This window comes from Ranitomeya imitator, unplaced genomic scaffold (assembly GCF_032444005.1).
Source record: "Ranitomeya imitator isolate aRanImi1 unplaced genomic scaffold, aRanImi1.pri SCAFFOLD_34, whole genome shotgun sequence".
Taxonomy (NCBI): domain Eukaryota; kingdom Metazoa; phylum Chordata; class Amphibia; order Anura; family Dendrobatidae; genus Ranitomeya; species Ranitomeya imitator.
This window is the reverse complement of record NW_027193601.1, coordinates 953,483-971,636: the sequence shown is the minus strand read 5'-3', so window position 1 is coordinate 971,636 and position 18,154 is coordinate 953,483. Positions and strand designations below refer to the sequence as shown.

The window sequence follows — 18,154 nt, the reverse complement described above, 5'->3', positions numbered from 1 at the left end:
CATAGGCCTACATCATGTGGCAAACCGGTGAGCATGTGGCTCTATTAGTATAGGAGATACCTGAAAACATATCACACTTTTCATCATAGTGCTTTTACCAATGCATAAAATGCATGGAGAAGTCATTTCGAATGACTGGTCCTCAGTGTTGTGAGAACGATGACTGGTTAAAATTTTTGGTGGTTTCTTGTTCAGTCCATAGGCCTACATCATGTGGCAAACCGGTGAGCATGTGGCTCTATTAGTATAGGAGATACCTGAAAACATATCACACTTTTCATCATAGTGCTTTTACCAATGCATAAAATGCATGGAGAAGTCATTTCGAATGACTGGTCCTCAGTGTTGTGAGAACGATGACTGGATAAAATTTTTGGTGGTTTCTTGTTCAGTCCATAGGCCTACATCATGTGGCAAACCGGTGAGCATGTGGCTCTATTAGTATAGGAGATACCTGAAAACATATCACACTTTTCATCATAGTGCTTTTACCAATGCATAAAATGCATGGAGAAGTCATTTCGAATGACTGGTCCTCAGTGTTGTGAGAATGATGACTGGTTAAAATTTTTCGTGGTTTCTTGTTCAGTCCATAGGCCTACATTATGTGGCAAACCGGTGAGTATGTGGCTCTATTAGTATAGGAGATACCTGAAAACATATCACACTTTTCATCATAGTGCTTTTACCAATGCATAAAATGCATGGAGAAGTCATTTCGAATGACTGGTCCTCAGTGTTGTGAGAACGATGACTGGTTAAAATTTTTGGTGGTTTCTTGTTCAGTCCATAGGCCTACATCATGTGGCAAACCGGTGAGCATGTGGCTCGATTAGTATAGGAGATACCTGAAAACATATCACACTTTTCATCATAGTGCTTTTACCAATGCATAAAATGCATGGAGAAGTCATTTCGAATGACTGGTCCTCAGTGTTGTGAGAACGATGACTGGTTAAAATTTTTGGTGGTTTCTTGTTCAGTCCATAGGCCTACATCATGTGGCAAACCGGTGAGCATGTGGCTCTATTAGTATAGGAGATACCTGAAAACATATCACACTTTTCATCATAGTGCTTTTACCAATGCATAAAATGCATGGAGAAGTCATTTCGAATGACTGGTCCTCAGTGTTGTGAGAACGATGACTGGTTAAAATTTTTGGTGGTTTCTTGTTCAGTCCATAGGCCTACATCATGTGGCAAACCGGTGAGCATGTGGCTCTATTAGTATAGGAGATACCTGAAAACATATCACACTTTTCATCATAGTGCTTTTACCAATGCATAAAATGCATGGAGAAGTCATTTCGAATGACTGGTCCTCAGTGTTGTGAGAACGATGACTGGATAAAATTTTTGGTGGTTTCTTGTTCAGTCCATAGGCCTACATCATGTGGCAAACCGGTGAGCATGTGGCTCTATTAGTATAGGAGATACCTGAAAACATATCACACTTTTCATCATAGTGCTTTTACCAATGCATAAAATGCATGGAGAAGTCATTTCGAATGACTGGTCCTCAGTGTTGTGAGAACGATGACTGGTTAAAATTTTTGGTGGTTTCTTGTTCAGTCCATAGGCCTACATCATGTGGCAAACCGGTGAGCATGTGGCTCTATTAGTATAGGAGATACCTGAAAACATATCACACTTTTCATCATAGTGCTTTTACCAATGCATAAAATGCATGGAGAAGTCATTTCGAATGACTGGTCCTCAGTGTTGTGAGAACGATGACTGGTTAAAATTTTTGGTGGTTTCTTGTTCAGTCCACAGGCCTACATCATGTGGCAAACCGGTGAGCATGTGGCTCTATTAGTATAGGAGATACCTGAAAACATATCACACTTTTCATCATAGTGCTTTTACCAATGCATAAAATGCATGGAGAAGTCATTTCGAATGACTGGTCCTCAGTGTTGTGAGAACGATGACTGGTTAAAATTTTTGGTGGTTTCTTGTTCAGTCCATAGGCCTACAGCATGTGGCAAACCGGTGAGCATGTGGCTCTATTAGTATAGGAGATACCTGAAAATATATCACACTTTTCATCATAGTGCTTTTAAAAATGCATAAAATGCATGGAGAAGTCATTTCGAATGACTGGTCCTCAGTGTTGTGAGAACGATGACTGGTTAAAATTTTTGGTGGTTTCTTGTTCAGTCCATAGGCCTACAGCATGTGGCAAACCGGTGAGCATGTGGCTCTATTAGTATAGGAGATACCTGAAAACATATCACACTTTTCATCATAGTGCTTTTACCAATGCATAAAATGCATGGAGAAGTCATTTCGAATGACTGGTCCTCAGTGTTGTGAGAACGATGACTGGTTAAAATTTTTGGTGGTTTCTTGTTCAGTCCATAGGCCTACATCATGTGGCAAACCGGTGAGCATGTGGCTCTATTAGTATAGGAGATACCTGAAAACATATCACACTTTTCATCATAGTGCTTTTACCAATGCATAAAATGCATGGAGAAGTCATTTCGAATGACTGGTCCTCAGTGTTGTGAGAACGATGACTGGTTAAAATTTTTGGTGGTTTCTTGTTCAGTCCATAGGCCTACATCATGTGGCAAACCGGTGAGCATGTGGCTCTATTAGTATAGGAGATACCTGAAAACATATCACACTTTTCATCATAGTGCTTTTACCAATGCATAAAATGCATGGAGAAGTCATTTCGAATGACTGGTCCTCAGTGTTGTGAGAACGATGACTGGTTAAAATTTTTGGTGGTTTCTTGTTCAGTCCATAGGCCTACATCATGTGGCAAACCGGTGAGCATGTGGCTCTATTAGTATAGGAGATACCTGAAAACATATCACACTTTTCATCATAGTGCTTTTACCAATGCATAAAATGCATGGAGAAGTCATTTCGAATGACTGGTCCTCAGTGTTGTGAGAACGATGACTGGTTAAAATTTTTGGTGGTTTCTTGTTCAGTCCATAGGCCTACAGCATGTGGCAAACCGGTGAGCATGTGGCTCTATTAGTATAGGAGATACCTGAAAATATATCACACTTTTCATCATAGTGCTTTTAAAAATGCATAAAATGCATGGAGAAGTCATTTCGAATGACTGGTCCTCAGTGTTGTGAGAACGATGACTGGTTAAAATTTTTGGTGGTTTCTTGTTCAGTCCATAGGCCTACAGCATGTGGCAAACCGGTGAGCATGTGGCTCTATTAGTATAGGAGATACCTGAAAACATATCACACTTTTCATCATAGTGCTTTTACCAATGCATAAAATGCATGGAGAAGTCATTTCGAATGACTGGTCCTCAGTGTTGTGAGAACGATGACTGGTTAAAATTTTTGGTGGTTTCTTGTTCAGTCCATAGGCCTACATCATGTGGCAAACCGGTGAGCATGTGGCTCTATTAGTATAGGAGATACCTGAAAACATATCACACTTTTCATCATAGTGCTTTTACCAATGCATAAAATGCATGGAGAAGTCATTTCGAATGACTGGTCCTCAGTGTTGTGAGAACGATGACTGGTTAAAATTTTTGGTGGTTTCTTGTTCAGTCCATAGGCCTACATCATGTGGCAAACCGGTGAGCATGTGGCTCTATTAGTATAGGAGATACCTGAAAACATATCACACTTTTCATCATAGTGCTTTTACCAATGCATAAAATGCATGGAGAAGTCATTTCGAATGACTGGTCCTCAGTGTTGTGAGAACGATGACTGGTTAAAATTTTTGGTGGTTTCTTGTTCAGTCCATAGGCCTACATCATGTGGCAAACCGGTGAGCATGTGGCTCTATTAGTATAGGAGATACCTGAAAACATATCACACTTTTCATCATAGTGCTTTTACCAATGCATAAAATGCATGGAGAAGTCATTTCGAATGACTGGTCCTCAGTGTTGTGAGAACGATGACTGGTTAAAATTTTTGGTGGTTTCTTGTTCAGTCCATAGGCCTACATCATGTGGCAAACCGGTGAGCATGTGGCTCTATTAGTATAGGAGATACCTGAAAACATATCACACTTTTCATCATAGTGCTTTTACCAATGCATAAAATGCATGGAGAAGTCATTTCGAATGACTGGTCCTCAGTGTTGTGAGAACGATGACTGGTTAAAATTTTTGGTGGTTTCTTGTTCAGTCCATAGGCCTACATCATGTGGCAAACCGGTGAGCATGTGGCTCTATTAGTATGGGAGATACCTGAAAACATATCACACTTTTCAATCATAGTGCTTTTACCAATGCATAAAATGCATGGAGAAGTCATTTCGAATGACTGGTCCTCAGTGTTGTGAGAACGATGACTGGTTAAAATTTTTGGTGGTTTCTTGTTCAGTCCATAGGCCTACATCATGTGGCAAACCGGTGAGCATGTGGCTCTATTAGTATAGGAGATACCTGAAAACATATCACACTTTTCATCATAGTGCTTTTACCAATGCATAAAATGCATGGAGAAGTCATTTCGAATGACTGGTCCTCAGTGTTGTGAGAACGATGACTGGTTAAAATTTTTGGTGGTTTCTTGTTCAGTCCATAGGCCTACATCATGTGGCAAACCGGTGAGCATGTGGCTCTATTAGTATAGGAGATACCTGAAAACATATCACACTTTTCATCATAGTGCTTTTACCAATGCATAAAATGCATGGAGAAGTCATTTCGAATGACTGGTCCTCAGTGTTGTGAGAACGATGACTGGTTAAAATTTTTGGTGGTTTCTTGTTCAGTCCATAGGCCTACATCATGTGGCAAACCGGTGAGCATGTGGCTCTATTAGTATAGGAGATACCTGAAAACATATCACACTTTTCATCATAGTGCTTTTACCAATGCATAAAATGCATGGAGAAGTCATTTCGAATGACTGGTCCTCAGTGTTGTGAGAACGATGACTGGTTAAAATTTTTGGTGGTTTCTTGTTCAGTCCATAGGCCTACATCATGTGGCAAACCGGTGAGCATGTGGCTCTATTAGTATAGGAGATACCTGAAAACATATCACACTTTTCATCATAGTGCTTTTACCAATGCATAAAATGCATGGAGAAGTCATTTCGAATGACTGGTCCTCAGTGTTGTGAGAACGATGACTGGATAAAATTTTTGGTGGTTTCTTGTTCAGTCCATAGGCCTACATCATGTGGCAAACCGGTGAGCATGTGGCTCTATTAGTATAGGAGATACCTGAAAACATATCACACTTTTCATCATAGTGCTTTTACCAATGCATAAAATGCATGGAGAAGTCATTTCGAATGACTGGTCCTCAGTGTTGTGAGAATGATGACTGGTTAAAATTTTTCGTGGTTTCTTGTTCAGTCCATAGGCCTACATCATGTGGCAAACCGGTGAGCATGTGGCTCTATTAGTATAGGAGATACCTGAAAACATATCACACTTTTCATCATAGTGCTTTTACCAATGCATAAAATGCATGGAGAAGTCATTTCGAATGACTGGTCCTCAGTGTTGTGAGAACGATGACTGGTTAAAATTTTTGGTGGTTTCTTGTTCAGTCCATAGGCCTACATCATGTGGCAAACCGGTGAGCATGTGGCTCGATTAGTATAGGAGATACCTGAAAACATATCACACTTTTCATCATAGTGCTTTTACCAATGTATAAAATGCATGGAGAAGTCATTTCGAATGACTGGTCCTCAGTGTTGTGAGAACGATGACTGGTTAAAATTTTTGGTGGTTTCTTGTTCAGTCCATAGGCCTACATCATGTGGCAAACCGGTGAGCATGTGGCTCTATTAGTATAGGAGATACCTGAAAACATATCACACTTTTCATCATAGTGCTTTTACCAATGCATAAAATGCATGGAGAAGTCATTTCGAATGACTGGTCCTCAGTGTTGTGAGAACGATGACTGGTTAAAATTTTTGGTGGTTTCTTGTTCAGTCCATAGGCCTACATCATGTGGCAAACCGGTGAGCATGTGGCTCTATTAGTATAGGAGATACCTGAAAACATATCACACTTTTCATCATAGTGCTTTTACCAATGCATAAAATGCATGGAGAAGTCATTTCGAATGACTGGTCCTCAGTGTTGTGAGAACGATGACTGGTTAAAATTTTTGGTGGTTTCTTGTTCAGTCCATAGGCCTACATCATGTGGCAAACCGGTGAGCATGTGGCTCTATTAGTATAGGAGATACCTGAAAACATATCACACTTTTCATCATAGTGCTTTTACCAATGCATAAAATGCATGGAGAAGTCATTTCGAATGACTGGTCCTCAGTGTTGTGAGAACGATGACTGGTTAAAATTTTTGGTGGTTTCTTGTTCAGTCCATAGGCCTACATCATGTGGCAAACCGGTGAGCATGTGGCTCTATTAGTATAGGAGATACCTGAAAACATATCACACTTTTCATCATAGTGCTTTTACCAATGCATAAAATGCATGGAGAAGTCATTTCGAATGACTGGTCCTCAGTGTTGTGAGAACGATGACTGGTTAAAATTTTTGGTGGTTTCTTGTTCAGTCCATAGGCCTACATCATGTGGCAAACCGGTGAGCATGTGGCTCTATTAGTATAGGAGATACCTGAAAACATATCACACTTTTCATCATAGTGCTTTTACCAATGCATAAAATGCATGGAGAAGTCATTTCGAATGACTGGTCCTCAGTGTTGTGAGAACGATGACTGGTTAAAATTTTTGGTGGTTTCTTGTTCAGTCCATAGGCCTACATCATGTGGCAAACCGGTGAGCATGTGGCTCTATTAGTATAGGAGATACCTGAAAACATATCACACTTTTCATCATAGTGCTTTTACCAATGCATAAAATGCATGGAGAAGTCATTTCGAATGACTGGTCCTCAGTGTTGTGAGAACGATGACTGGTTAAAATTTTTGGTGGTTTCTTGTTCAGTCCATAGGCCTACATCATGTGGCAAACCGGTGAGCATGTGGCTCTATTAGTATAGGAGATACCTGAAAACGTATCACACTTTTCATCATAGTGCTTTTACCAATGCATAAAATGCATGGAGAAGTCATTTCGAATGACTGGTCCTCAGTGTTGTGAGAACGATGACTGGATAAAATTTTTGGTGGTTTCTTGTTCAGTCCATAGGCCTACATCATGTGGCAAACCGGTGAGCATGTGGCTCTATTAGTATAGGAGATACCTGAAAACATATCACACTTTTCATCATAGTGCTTTTACCAATGCATAAAATGCATGGAGAAGTCATTTCGAATGACTGGTCCTCAGTGTTGTGAGAATGATGACTGGTTAAAATTTTTCGTGGTTTCTTGTTCAGTCCATAGGCCTACATCATGTGGCAAACCGGTGAGCATGTGGCTCTATTAGTATAGGAGATACCTGAAAACATGATACGATTAGAGAACACGGCACTCAGTAAATATGAGGATTGGCGGTGCTCAAGTAGGGTGTCCACCCCGTAGATAACAGATGAATAAAACTTGGCACTCAATTTGAGAAGAAAAGCTTCTTAGTTTATTGATGCATCCAGACAAACAAAAGTGCTAAACGTTTTCGGTCCACACCGGACCTTCGTCAGAGCGTTTCTTTGACATTGACTATGAAACATATAAATGAATACAGTGTCACATGATGCGGAAATATACGTCATATAATGCAAAAAACGAAAAAGAGATCTAATGGTGAAAAAACGAAAATCTACGTGATGCTCCATCTGGTTCAGGGAGACATGTGCCAGAGAGATGAGTCTATCCAGAACAATAGGTGCTCCGTGCGAGGTGGAGATATAGTCCGTGCTGAGATGCTGGATAAGGGAAGTAACAATAGTGCTGGAGATGGAAGGACGCTGGTAATAGTGCGACCTCAGGCCGAGAGGGTCTAGCTCAGTGAGGAGAGTAAACAAAAGGATACATAGCAGAAATGCACTCTACAGATACTAGAAACGCAGACATGAGATACAGAATACGCCTCCAGTGAAGCTATATGGAATAGCATAGTGGATGGTCTAACGTGAGGACCTAGAAGAATAAGAGATACGTGAGTCTGTGCACATAACTGTAACTGGGCATCCCAGAAAACAGGGAAAAAAAAGGAAAATGAATGAGGAAGAGAGAACAAATAACGTAGGTAACATGGGTCCTGAAAGGGAAAAGTGGAAAAGGAGAATGATGTAAATGAAGCCTAACGGAAAATGAACGTTTGGAGCTACACACAGAAGAGAGGTAGAGTAATAGAGTAAGTGGGAGCAACATACTACCTGGATGAGGAAGCCAGAAAGCCTGGATGAGCGTTAGCAAGAACAGAAAATCCAAGAGCTGCAGTATGCTGCAAAAAGCCAAAGCCGAGGGGAAAGGGTTAACAGGGACACCACACATAATGAATACTAATGAAAAGCCAGTAAACAGCATGAGTGTATGTACCTGGAGGATCACAATGGAGAGTGCCGCGTCATGAAAAGGCACAGAGCCTGAGGGGAGTAGCGGCGCTGTGAGGAGAGAATGTGACCAGGTCAGGAAATACACAATGGGGCAGAGAACAGTAAATAAAGGAGGGGAGAGGCGCAGTAACCGCCGACATACCTGGATCCTAAGCGCTCAGTGGAGCAGGGCAGAGAGGAGCAACGCTGCAGGAGGGGCGGCACTTCCGGGTATAAGTCCCGGTGACTCATGACGTAATCATGGTCATGTGACCACCCACAGAAGGTGCATGCACAGACAGCGCTAGTGGGAAGGGGAGGGCAGAGAGAGTCCCTAAGTGTACAGGACGCTGGGAGCGGTCATGTGACCGCAGGCAAAAATGCCTGACCATACAATAAGTGTGTGAATGAGGCAGTGTAAAGAAGATGACTAGGGGAGGAAGCTCATAGCTATAGCGCTATGCAAAGAAATAGAAGACAAGAAAGAGAAGAGAAGAAAAAAAGAAAGGAAACAGGACCCATAATAGAATAGGGGAAGATTGTGATGTCATACCGTGCAGGGTATAAACGGTGCCCAGTATAGTGAACGTAGTGCAATCTAGCGATTCTAGAGGAAAGAAGAAAAGAACAAATTAGTATATACATAATATACAAAATACAACAACAATGTACAATAATTTACAAAAGGGCCGATACGTCATATTCCCTATTAAGACCTTTAGGCTCTAGGGTCTGGAGGGTAAAAATCCAGAAAGCCTCTCTTTTTTTGAGGATTTTAATCCTATTAAGACCTCTCCTATTTGGTTCAATTTGTTCCAGAACCTGGAACCTAAGTTGCGCGATATTATGGTTCTTTTGATGGAAGTGATATGGAAGGGGCAGATGGTTTTTATTGCAGCGAATAGTGGATTTATGCTGTGAGACCCTGTCCCTAATGGGTTGGGTGGTTTCCCCAACATAGGCAAGCCCGCAGGGGCATTTAATGAGGTATACTACGTATGAGGAGTCGCATGTATAATAGCCCCTAATCGGGATGCCCTGACCCGTGTGTGGATGGAACACTTTGGAACCTTTTTGAACGTTATTACATTGGAGGCAGCCAAGACAGGGGAATGTACCCCGCTTTTGTGTCTGTAAAAAAGTTTGTCTGGATATGGTGCTCCTGGAACCCACATCCGCCTTCACTAGTTTGTCCCGTAAGTTTTTTGCCCTGCGAAAACAGGATAAAAAGGGTAACTTAAACTCAGGGATAGTCGGATAACTTTTCTGCAATAAACCCCAATGGCGTCTAATGGTAGATTGTACTATATTGGAAAACGGATGAAAAGTGCTAACAAAGGGGATACGTTTATTATTGTCGTTAGACCTGTTGGTAACACCAGTCTGTCTAGCTAGAAGTAGTGTCTTTTGTGGATAACCACGGTTAGAAAATTTTTGTTGCATCTCGTTTAGTCTAGTGTTTCTGGTGGTTTCATCCGAAACTATCCTGTGTATCCGTTGGAATTGTGATTTCGGGATCGCATTTTTAATGGAGGGGGGGTGGCAACTATTGTAATGCAGGAGACTGTTCCTGTCAGTGGGTTTTAGGAATAGGTCAATAGATAACTCACCATGATCGTTTTTACAGATAAGGGTGTCCAGAAAGCTTATCCGATCCATGTTATGTTGCAAAGTGAATTTTAATTCTGGCCACACGTTGTTAAGGTGTTGGTCAAAAGAGATAAGTGAGTCAATAGGGCCATCCCAGATGCAGAATATGTCATCTATGTAGCGGCGCCATAAGCGCGAGTGGGTTTGAAATAGAGGATGGGTGTATACAAAATCTTGCTCGAAGGATGACATATATGCAATAGCATACGGGGGCGCTACGTGCGAGCCCATAGCGGTGCCCTGTTGTTGAATAAAGAAGGTGTCCTCAAACATAAAGTAGTTCTCCCTGAGAACTAAGTTTAAAAGGTCCGTGCAAAAGCGACGTATCTTTATGTGGGTGCCTGCTTCATTGAGGAGTCTGTCTACAGCTAATATACCTTTCTCATGTGTTATGGACGTGTAAAGGCTGCTCACGTCCCAGGTGACCAACAAGGAGGAGGAGGGGATAGCGCCCAGTGCCCTAATGAGTCCCAGGAAATCATTAGTGTCAAGGATAAAAGAGCTGGTAGATTTGACCAAAGGCGTAAGAATCTTTTCCAACACTATAGCAGGAGGGGATAGAATGGAGTCAGTAAGGGACACTATAGGACGTCCAGGAGGTTTGAACAGGCGTTTATGGATTTTGGGCAGAAGATAGAAAATGGGAGTTATGGGATCAGTTTTGATAAGGAAACTCCTGAGCTTATTGTCAATAGTGCCCTCCTGTTCATGGAACTCAAGTAGGGTCTTGATTTTCTGGGCAATATTATTGAGAGGATTTTGTGAGGTCACTCTGTATATATCAGAGTCATTCAATTGCCTGTAAGCCTCTTCCATATAGTCAGCCCGATCCATGATCACTATTGCCCCACCCTTATCAGCGGGTTTAACCACAAGTGTTTTATCAGCAGATAACTGATCAAGGGCCAGTTTCTCGGATGGCAATAAGTTAGTGTGAGAGTGGAATTTGCCCAAGTGTAAATCGCGGTGGAAGGCATCAATGTCCCTTTCCACCAGCGAGATAAAAGTCTCGATAGGTGGACTATTTTTGGGAGGCATAAAAGAGCTTGGGGAACGAAGGCCCAAGCCCCGGAGGCCTAGGAGAGATTGTCCCGCCTGTGAGGGAGGGTCACCTGAAGGTAGATGAGTGGAAAAATGGACACGTAAACGGAGGTTACGGAAGAACCTCTGTAAATCCATATTAAGTTCAAACGAATTGAACTTATAAGTTGGACAGAAGGACAAGCCTTTCTGGAGTAAAGTCAATTGGGAAGTGTCCATGGATTTTGACGAGATGTTAATCACCAGTGGGGGTTGCGTACCTGTGATCTGGTCGACATGTGGCTTCTGGAGTCCCCGGCGACATTGGCCCCCCCGCCTCGTCTTCCTTTTGAGCGTCCCCGGCTGTTGCCTAAAAAATTGCTGGATGTGTAGGTATTTGAGGTGCCAGGTCTGCTGTCGGCCGAGCCTGAGGAACTTAGGGAGGTCCGACGCCTGAAGCCTCGCTGGGGTTCCCGCCACTGGTACACTCTGTTCTGGAGGTAATCTTCGGTGTCCCTTAAAAATTTCGACCTTTTCTTTTTTTCCAGGTCGAGTCTGTGTGTGCGCAGGGTCTCCTGGTTTTGTGCTTTGAGATCTTGGAAGGCCTCCTGGGACATGGTGCTGGTTAACTGGTTTTCTATGGCACATATCTGCGAGTTGACGGTATCCAGGTTCTGTTGCAAATAAGACAAGGTTAATGTCATCAAATCAGCAGAGCACTTGTTTAAAATGTGCTCGAATTTAGTGCAATATTCCTTGTCGTCCTTAAAGAAAGTGGGTTGTAAGGGGACCCGTAGGCCCCTTGGTATGCGTTGGACACGGAGATATTCGGCAAGAGTGATAATATGTAGTTCAAGATTGACTGCCCTTTTTGACTCACGTTCCAGATCCCTGTGTTTAATCTCTTGCGTGGGGATCTGGAGAAAGTCACTGGATGCAGTCACTTTGGATAGGATTTCAGCTGTCTCTGTAGCGTTGAAGGAAAAAATTCCACTTGACATCGTCTATGGTGCTCGTGTGCGGACAAACAGGATACGATTAGAGAACACGGCACTCAGTAAATATGAGGATTGGCGGTGCTCAAGTAGGGTGTCCACCCCGTAGATAACAGATGAATAAAACTTGGCACTCAATTTGAGAAGAAAAGCTTCTTAGTTTATTGATGCATCCAGACAAACAAAAGTGCTAAACGTTTTCGGTCCACACCGGACCTTCGTCAGAGCGTTTCTTTGACATTGACTATGAAACATATAAATGAATACAGTGTCACATGATGCGGAAATATACGTCATATAATGCAAAAAACGAAAAAGAGATCTAATGGTGAAAAAACGAAAATCTACGTGATGCTCCATCTGGTTCAGGGAGACATGTGCCAGAGAGATGAGTCTATCCAGAACAATAGGTGCTCCGTGCGAGGTGGAGATATAGTCCGTGCTGAGATGCTGGATAAGGGAAGTAACAATAGTGCTGGAGATGGAAGGACGCTGGTAATAGTGCGACCTCAGGCCGAGAGGGTCTAGCTCAGTGAGGAGAGTAAACAAAAGGATACATAGCAGAAATGCACTCTACAGATACTAGAAACGCAGACATGAGATACAGAATACGCCTCCAGTGAAGCTATATGGAATAGCATAGTGGATGGTCTAACGTGAGGACCTAGAAGAATAAGAGATACGTGAGTCTGTGCACATAACTGTAACTGGGCATCCCAGAAAACAGGGAAAAAAAAGGAAAATGAATGAGGAAGAGAGAACAAATAACGTAGGTAACATGGGTCCTGAAAGGGAAAAGTGGAAAAGGAGAATGATGTAAATGAAGCCTAACGGAAAATGAACGTTTGGAGCTACACACAGAAGAGAGGTAGAGTAATAGAGTAAGTGGGAGCAACATACTACCTGGATGAGGAAGCCAGAAAGCCTGGATGAGCGTTAGCAAGAACAGAAAATCCAAGAGCTGCAGTATGCTGCAAAAAGCCAAAGCCGAGGGGAAAGGGTTAACAGGGACACCACACATAATGAATACTAATGAAAAGCCAGTAAACAGCATGAGTGTATGTACCTGGAGGATCACAATGGAGAGTGCCGCGTCATGAAAAGGCACAGAGCCTGAGGGGAGTAGCGGCGCTGTGAGGAGAGAATGTGACCAGGTCAGGAAATACACAATGGGGCAGAGAACAGTAAATAAAGGAGGGGAGAGGCGCAGTAACCGCCGACATACCTGGATCCTAAGCGCTCAGTGGAGCAGGGCAGAGAGGAGCAACGCTGCAGGAGGGGCGGCACTTCCGGGTATAAGTCCCGGTGACTCATGACGTAATCATGGTCATGTGACCACCCACAGAAGGTGCATGCACAGACAGCGCTAGTGGGAAGGGGAGGGCAGAGAGAGTCCCTAAGTGTACAGGACGCTGGGAGCGGTCATGTGACCGCAGGCAAAAATGCCTGACCATACAATAAGTGTGTGAATGAGGCAGTGTAAAGAAGATGACTAGGGGAGGAAGCTCATAGCTATAGCGCTATGCAAAGAAATAGAAGACAAGAAAGAGAAGAGAAGAAAAAAAGAAAGGAAACAGGACCCATAATAGAATAGGGGAAGATTGTGATGTCATACCGTGCAGGGTATAAACGGTGCCCAGTATAGTGAACGTAGTGCAATCTAGCGATTCTAGAGGAAAGAAGAAAAGAACAAATTAGTATATACATAATATACAAAATACAACAACAATGTACAATAATTTACAAAAGGGCCGATACGTCATATTCCCTATTAAGACCTTTAGGCTCTAGGGTCTGGAGGGTAAAAATCCAGAAAGCCTCTCTTTTTTTGAGGATTTTAATCCTATTAAGACCTCTCCTATTTGGTTCAATTTGTTCCAGAACCTGGAACCTAAGTTGCGCGATATTATGGTTCTTTTGATGGAAGTGATATGGAAGGGGCAGATGGTTTTTATTGCAGCGAATAGTGGATTTATGCTGTGAGACCCTGTCCCTAATGGGTTGGGTGGTTTCCCCAACATAGGCAAGCCCGCAGGGGCATTTAATGAGGTATACTACGTATGAGGAGTCGCATGTATAATAGCCCCTAATCGGGATGCCCTGACCCGTGTGTGGATGGAACACTTTGGAACCTTTTTGAACGTTATTACATTGGAGGCAGCCAAGACAGGGGAATGTACCCCGCTTTTGTGTCTGTAAAAAAGTTTGTCTGGATATGGTGCTCCTGGAACCCACATCCGCCTTCACTAGTTTGTCCCGTAAGTTTTTTGCCCTGCGAAAACAGGATAAAAAGGGTAACTTAAACTCAGGGATAGTCGGATAACTTTTCTGCAATAAACCCCAATGGCGTCTAATGGTAGATTGTACTATATTGGAAAACGGATGAAAAGTGCTAACAAAGGGGATACGTTTATTATTGTCGTTAGACCTGTTGGTAACACCAGTCTGTCTAGCTAGAAGTAGTGTCTTTTGTGGATAACCACGGTTAGAAAATTTTTGTTGCATCTCGTTTAGTCTAGTGTTTCTGGTGGTTTCATCCGAAACTATCCTGTGTATCCGTTGGAATTGTGATTTCGGGATCGCATTTTTAATGGAGGGGGGGTGGCAACTATTGTAATGCAGGAGACTGTTCCTGTCAGTGGGTTTTAGGAATAGGTCAATAGATAACTCACCATGATCGTTTTTACAGATAAGGGTGTCCAGAAAGCTTATCCGATCCATGTTATGTTGCAAAGTGAATTTTAATTCTGGCCACACGTTGTTAAGGTGTTGGTCAAAAGAGATAAGTGAGTCAATAGGGCCATCCCAGATGCAGAATATGTCATCTATGTAGCGGCGCCATAAGCGCGAGTGGGTTTGAAATAGAGGATGGGTGTATACAAAATCTTGCTCGAAGGATGACATATATGCAATAGCATACGGGGGCGCTACGTGCGAGCCCATAGCGGTGCCCTGTTGTTGAATAAAGAAGGTGTCCTCAAACATAAAGTAGTTCTCCCTGAGAACTAAGTTTAAAAGGTCCGTGCAAAAGCGACGTATCTTTATGTGGGTGCCTGCTTCATTGAGGAGTCTGTCTACAGCTAATATACCTTTCTCATGTGTTATGGACGTGTAAAGGCTGCTCACGTCCCAGGTGACCAACAAGGAGGAGGAGGGGATAGCGCCCAGTGCCCTAATGAGTCCCAGGAAATCATTAGTGTCAAGGATAAAAGAGCTGGTAGATTTGACCAAAGGCGTAAGAATCTTTTCCAACACTATAGCAGGAGGGGATAGAATGGAGTCAGTAAGGGACACTATAGGACGTCCAGGAGGTTTGAACAGGCGTTTATGGATTTTGGGCAGAAGATAGAAAATGGGAGTTATGGGATCAGTTTTGATAAGGAAACTCCTGAGCTTATTGTCAATAGTGCCCTCCTGTTCATGGAACTCAAGTAGGGTCTTGATTTTCTGGGCAATATTATTGAGAGGATTTTGTGAGGTCACTCTGTATATATCAGAGTCATTCAATTGCCTGTAAGCCTCTTCCATATAGTCAGCCCGATCCATGATCACTATTGCCCCACCCTTATCAGCGGGTTTAACCACAAGTGTTTTATCAGCAGATAACTGATCAAGGGCCAGTTTCTCGGATGGCAATAAGTTAGTGTGAGAGTGGAATTTGCCCAAGTGTAAATCGCGGTGGAAGGCATCAATGTCCCTTTCCACCAGCGAGATAAAAGTCTCGATAGGTGGACTATTTTTGGGAGGCATAAAAGAGCTTGGGGAACGAAGGCCCAAGCCCCGGAGGCCTAGGAGAGATTGTCCCGCCTGTGAGGGAGGGTCACCTGAAGGTAGATGAGTGGAAAAATGGACACGTAAACGGAGGTTACGGAAGAACCTCTGTAAATCCATATTAAGTTCAAACGAATTGAACTTATAAGTTGGACAGAAGGACAAGCCTTTCTGGAGTAAAGTCAATTGGGAAGTGTCCATGGATTTTGACGAGATGTTAATCACCAGTGGGGGTTGCGTACCTGTGATCTGGTCGACATGTGGCTTCTGGAGTCCCCGGCGACATTGGCCCCCCCGCCTCGTCTTCCTTTTGAGCGTCCCCGGCTGTTGCCTAAAAAATTGCTGGATGTGTAGGTATTTGAGGTGCCAGGTCTGCTGTCGGCCGAGCCTGAGGAACTTAGGGAGGTCCGACGCCTGAAGCCTCGCTGGGGTTCCCGCCACTGGTACACTCTGTTCTGGAGGTAATCTTCGGTGTCCCTTAAAAATTTCGACCTTTTCTTTTTTTCCAGGTCGAGTCTGTGTGTGCGCAGGGTCTCCTGGTTTTGTGCTTTGAGATCTTGGAAGGCCTCCTGGGACATGGTGCTGGTTAACTGGTTTTCTATGGCACATATCTGCGAGTTGACGGTATCCAGGTTCTGTTGCAAATAAGACAAGGTTAATGTCATCAAATCAGCAGAGCACTTGTTTAAAATGTGCTCGAATTTAGTGCAATATTCCTTGTCGTCCTTAAAGAAAGTGGGTTGTAAGGGGACCCGTAGGCCCCTTGGTATGCGTTGGACACGGAGATATTCGGCAAGAGTGATAATATGTAGTTCAAGATTGACTGCCCTTTTTGACTCACGTTCCAGATCCCTGTGTTTAATCTCTTGCGTGGGGATCTGGAGAAAGTCACTGGATGCAGTCACTTTGGATAGGATTTCAGCTGTCTCTGTAGCGTTGAAGGAAAAAATTCCACTTGACATCGTCTATGGTGCTCGTGTGCGGACAAACAGGATACGATTAGAGAACACGGCACTCAGTAAATATGAGGATTGGCGGTGCTCAAGTAGGGTGTCCACCCCGTAGATAACAGATGAATAAAACTTGGCACTCAATTTGAGAAGAAAAGCTTCTTAGTTTATTGATGCATCCAGACAAACAAAAGTGCTAAACGTTTTCGGTCCACACCGGACCTTCGTCAGAGCGTTTCTTTGACATTGACTATGAAACATATAAATGAATACAGTGTCACATGATGCGGAAATATACGTCATATAATGCAAAAAACGAAAAAGAGATCTAATGGTGAAAAAACGAAAATCTACGTGATGCTCCATCTGGTTCAGGGAGACATGTGCCAGAGAGATGAGTCTATCCAGAACAATAGGTGCTCCGTGCGAGGTGGAGATATAGTCCGTGCTGAGATGCTGGATAAGGGAAGTAACAATAGTGCTGGAGATGGAAGGACGCTGGTAATAGTGCGACCTCAGGCCGAGAGGGTCTAGCTCAGTGAGGAGAGTAAACAAAAGGATACATAGCAGAAATGCACTCTACAGATACTAGAAACGCAGACATGAGATACAGAATACGCCTCCAGTGAAGCTATATGGAATAGCATAGTGGATGGTCTAACGTGAGGACCTAGAAGAATAAGAGATACGTGAGTCTGTGCACATAACTGTAACTGGGCATCCCAGAAAACAGGGAAAAAAAAGGAAAATGAATGAGGAAGAGAGAACAAATAACGTAGGTAACATGGGTCCTGAAAGGGAAAAGTGGAAAAGGAGAATGATGTAAATGAAGCCTAACGGAAAATGAACGTTTGGAGCTACACACAGAAGAGAGGTAGAGTAATAGAGTAAGTGGGAGCAACATACTACCTGGATGAGGAAGCCAGAAAGCCTGGATGAGCGTTAGCAAGAACAGAAAATCCAAGAGCTGCAGTATGCTGCAAAAAGCCAAAGCCGAGGGGAAAGGGTTAACAGGGACACCACACATAATGAATACTAATGAAAAGCCAGTAAACAGCATGAGTGTATGTACCTGGAGGATCACAATGGAGAGTGCCGCGTCATGAAAAGGCACAGAGCCTGAGGGGAGTAGCAGCGCTGTGAGGAGAGAATGTGACCAGGTCAGGAAATACACAATGGGGCAGAGAACAGTAAATAAAGGAGGGGAGAGGCGCAGTAACCGCCGACATACCTGGATCCTAAGCGCTCAGTGGAGCAGGGCAGAGAGGAGCAACGCTGCAGGAGGGGCGGCACTTCCGGGTATAAGTCCCGGTGACTCATGACGTAATCATGGTCATGTGACCACCCACAGAAGGTGCATGCACAGACAGCGCTAGTGGGAA

The 18,154-nt window shown here is 43.3% G+C and overlaps 1 protein-coding gene and 2 long non-coding RNA genes across 3 annotated transcripts; all 3 read right to left on the bottom strand.

The window, feature by feature from the left end:
• Nucleotides 1-7,462: 7,462 nt before the first annotated feature.
• Nucleotides 7,463-8,641, bottom strand: LOC138653786 (uncharacterized). Its single transcript, XR_011316005.1, has 5 exons — nt 8,550-8,641; nt 8,391-8,455; nt 8,228-8,295; nt 7,882-7,988; nt 7,463-7,766 (listed from the first exon to the last, which is right to left on the bottom strand). It is a non-coding gene; the product is annotated as an uncharacterized lncRNA (long non-coding RNA).
• Nucleotides 8,642-12,189: 3,548 nt separating this feature from the next.
• LOC138653785 (uncharacterized) lies at nt 12,190-13,368 on the bottom strand. The gene is made up of 5 exons (XR_011316004.1): nt 13,277-13,368; nt 13,118-13,182; nt 12,955-13,022; nt 12,609-12,715; nt 12,190-12,493 (listed from the first exon to the last, which is right to left on the bottom strand). It is a non-coding gene; the product is annotated as an uncharacterized lncRNA (long non-coding RNA).
• A 343-nt stretch (nt 13,369-13,711) lies between these two features.
• LOC138653783 (uncharacterized) lies at nt 13,712-18,095 on the bottom strand. The gene is made up of 4 exons (XM_069743361.1): nt 18,004-18,095; nt 17,336-17,442; nt 14,287-17,220; nt 13,712-13,720 (listed from the first exon to the last, which is right to left on the bottom strand). The coding sequence occupies exons 3-4, from the start codon at nt 16,429-16,431 to the stop codon at nt 13,712-13,714; spliced, it is 2,154 nt and encodes a 717-aa protein (XP_069599462.1). The 5' UTR covers nt 16,432-17,220; nt 17,336-17,442; nt 18,004-18,095.
• Between the last annotated feature and the right edge of the window lie 59 nt (nt 18,096-18,154).

What these genes read in the sequence shown, in the direction of transcription:
- LOC138653783 (XM_069743361.1), bottom strand. Translation starts at nt 16,431, where the DNA reads ATGTGCCATAGAAAACCAGTTAACCAGCACCATGTCCCAGGAGGCCTT.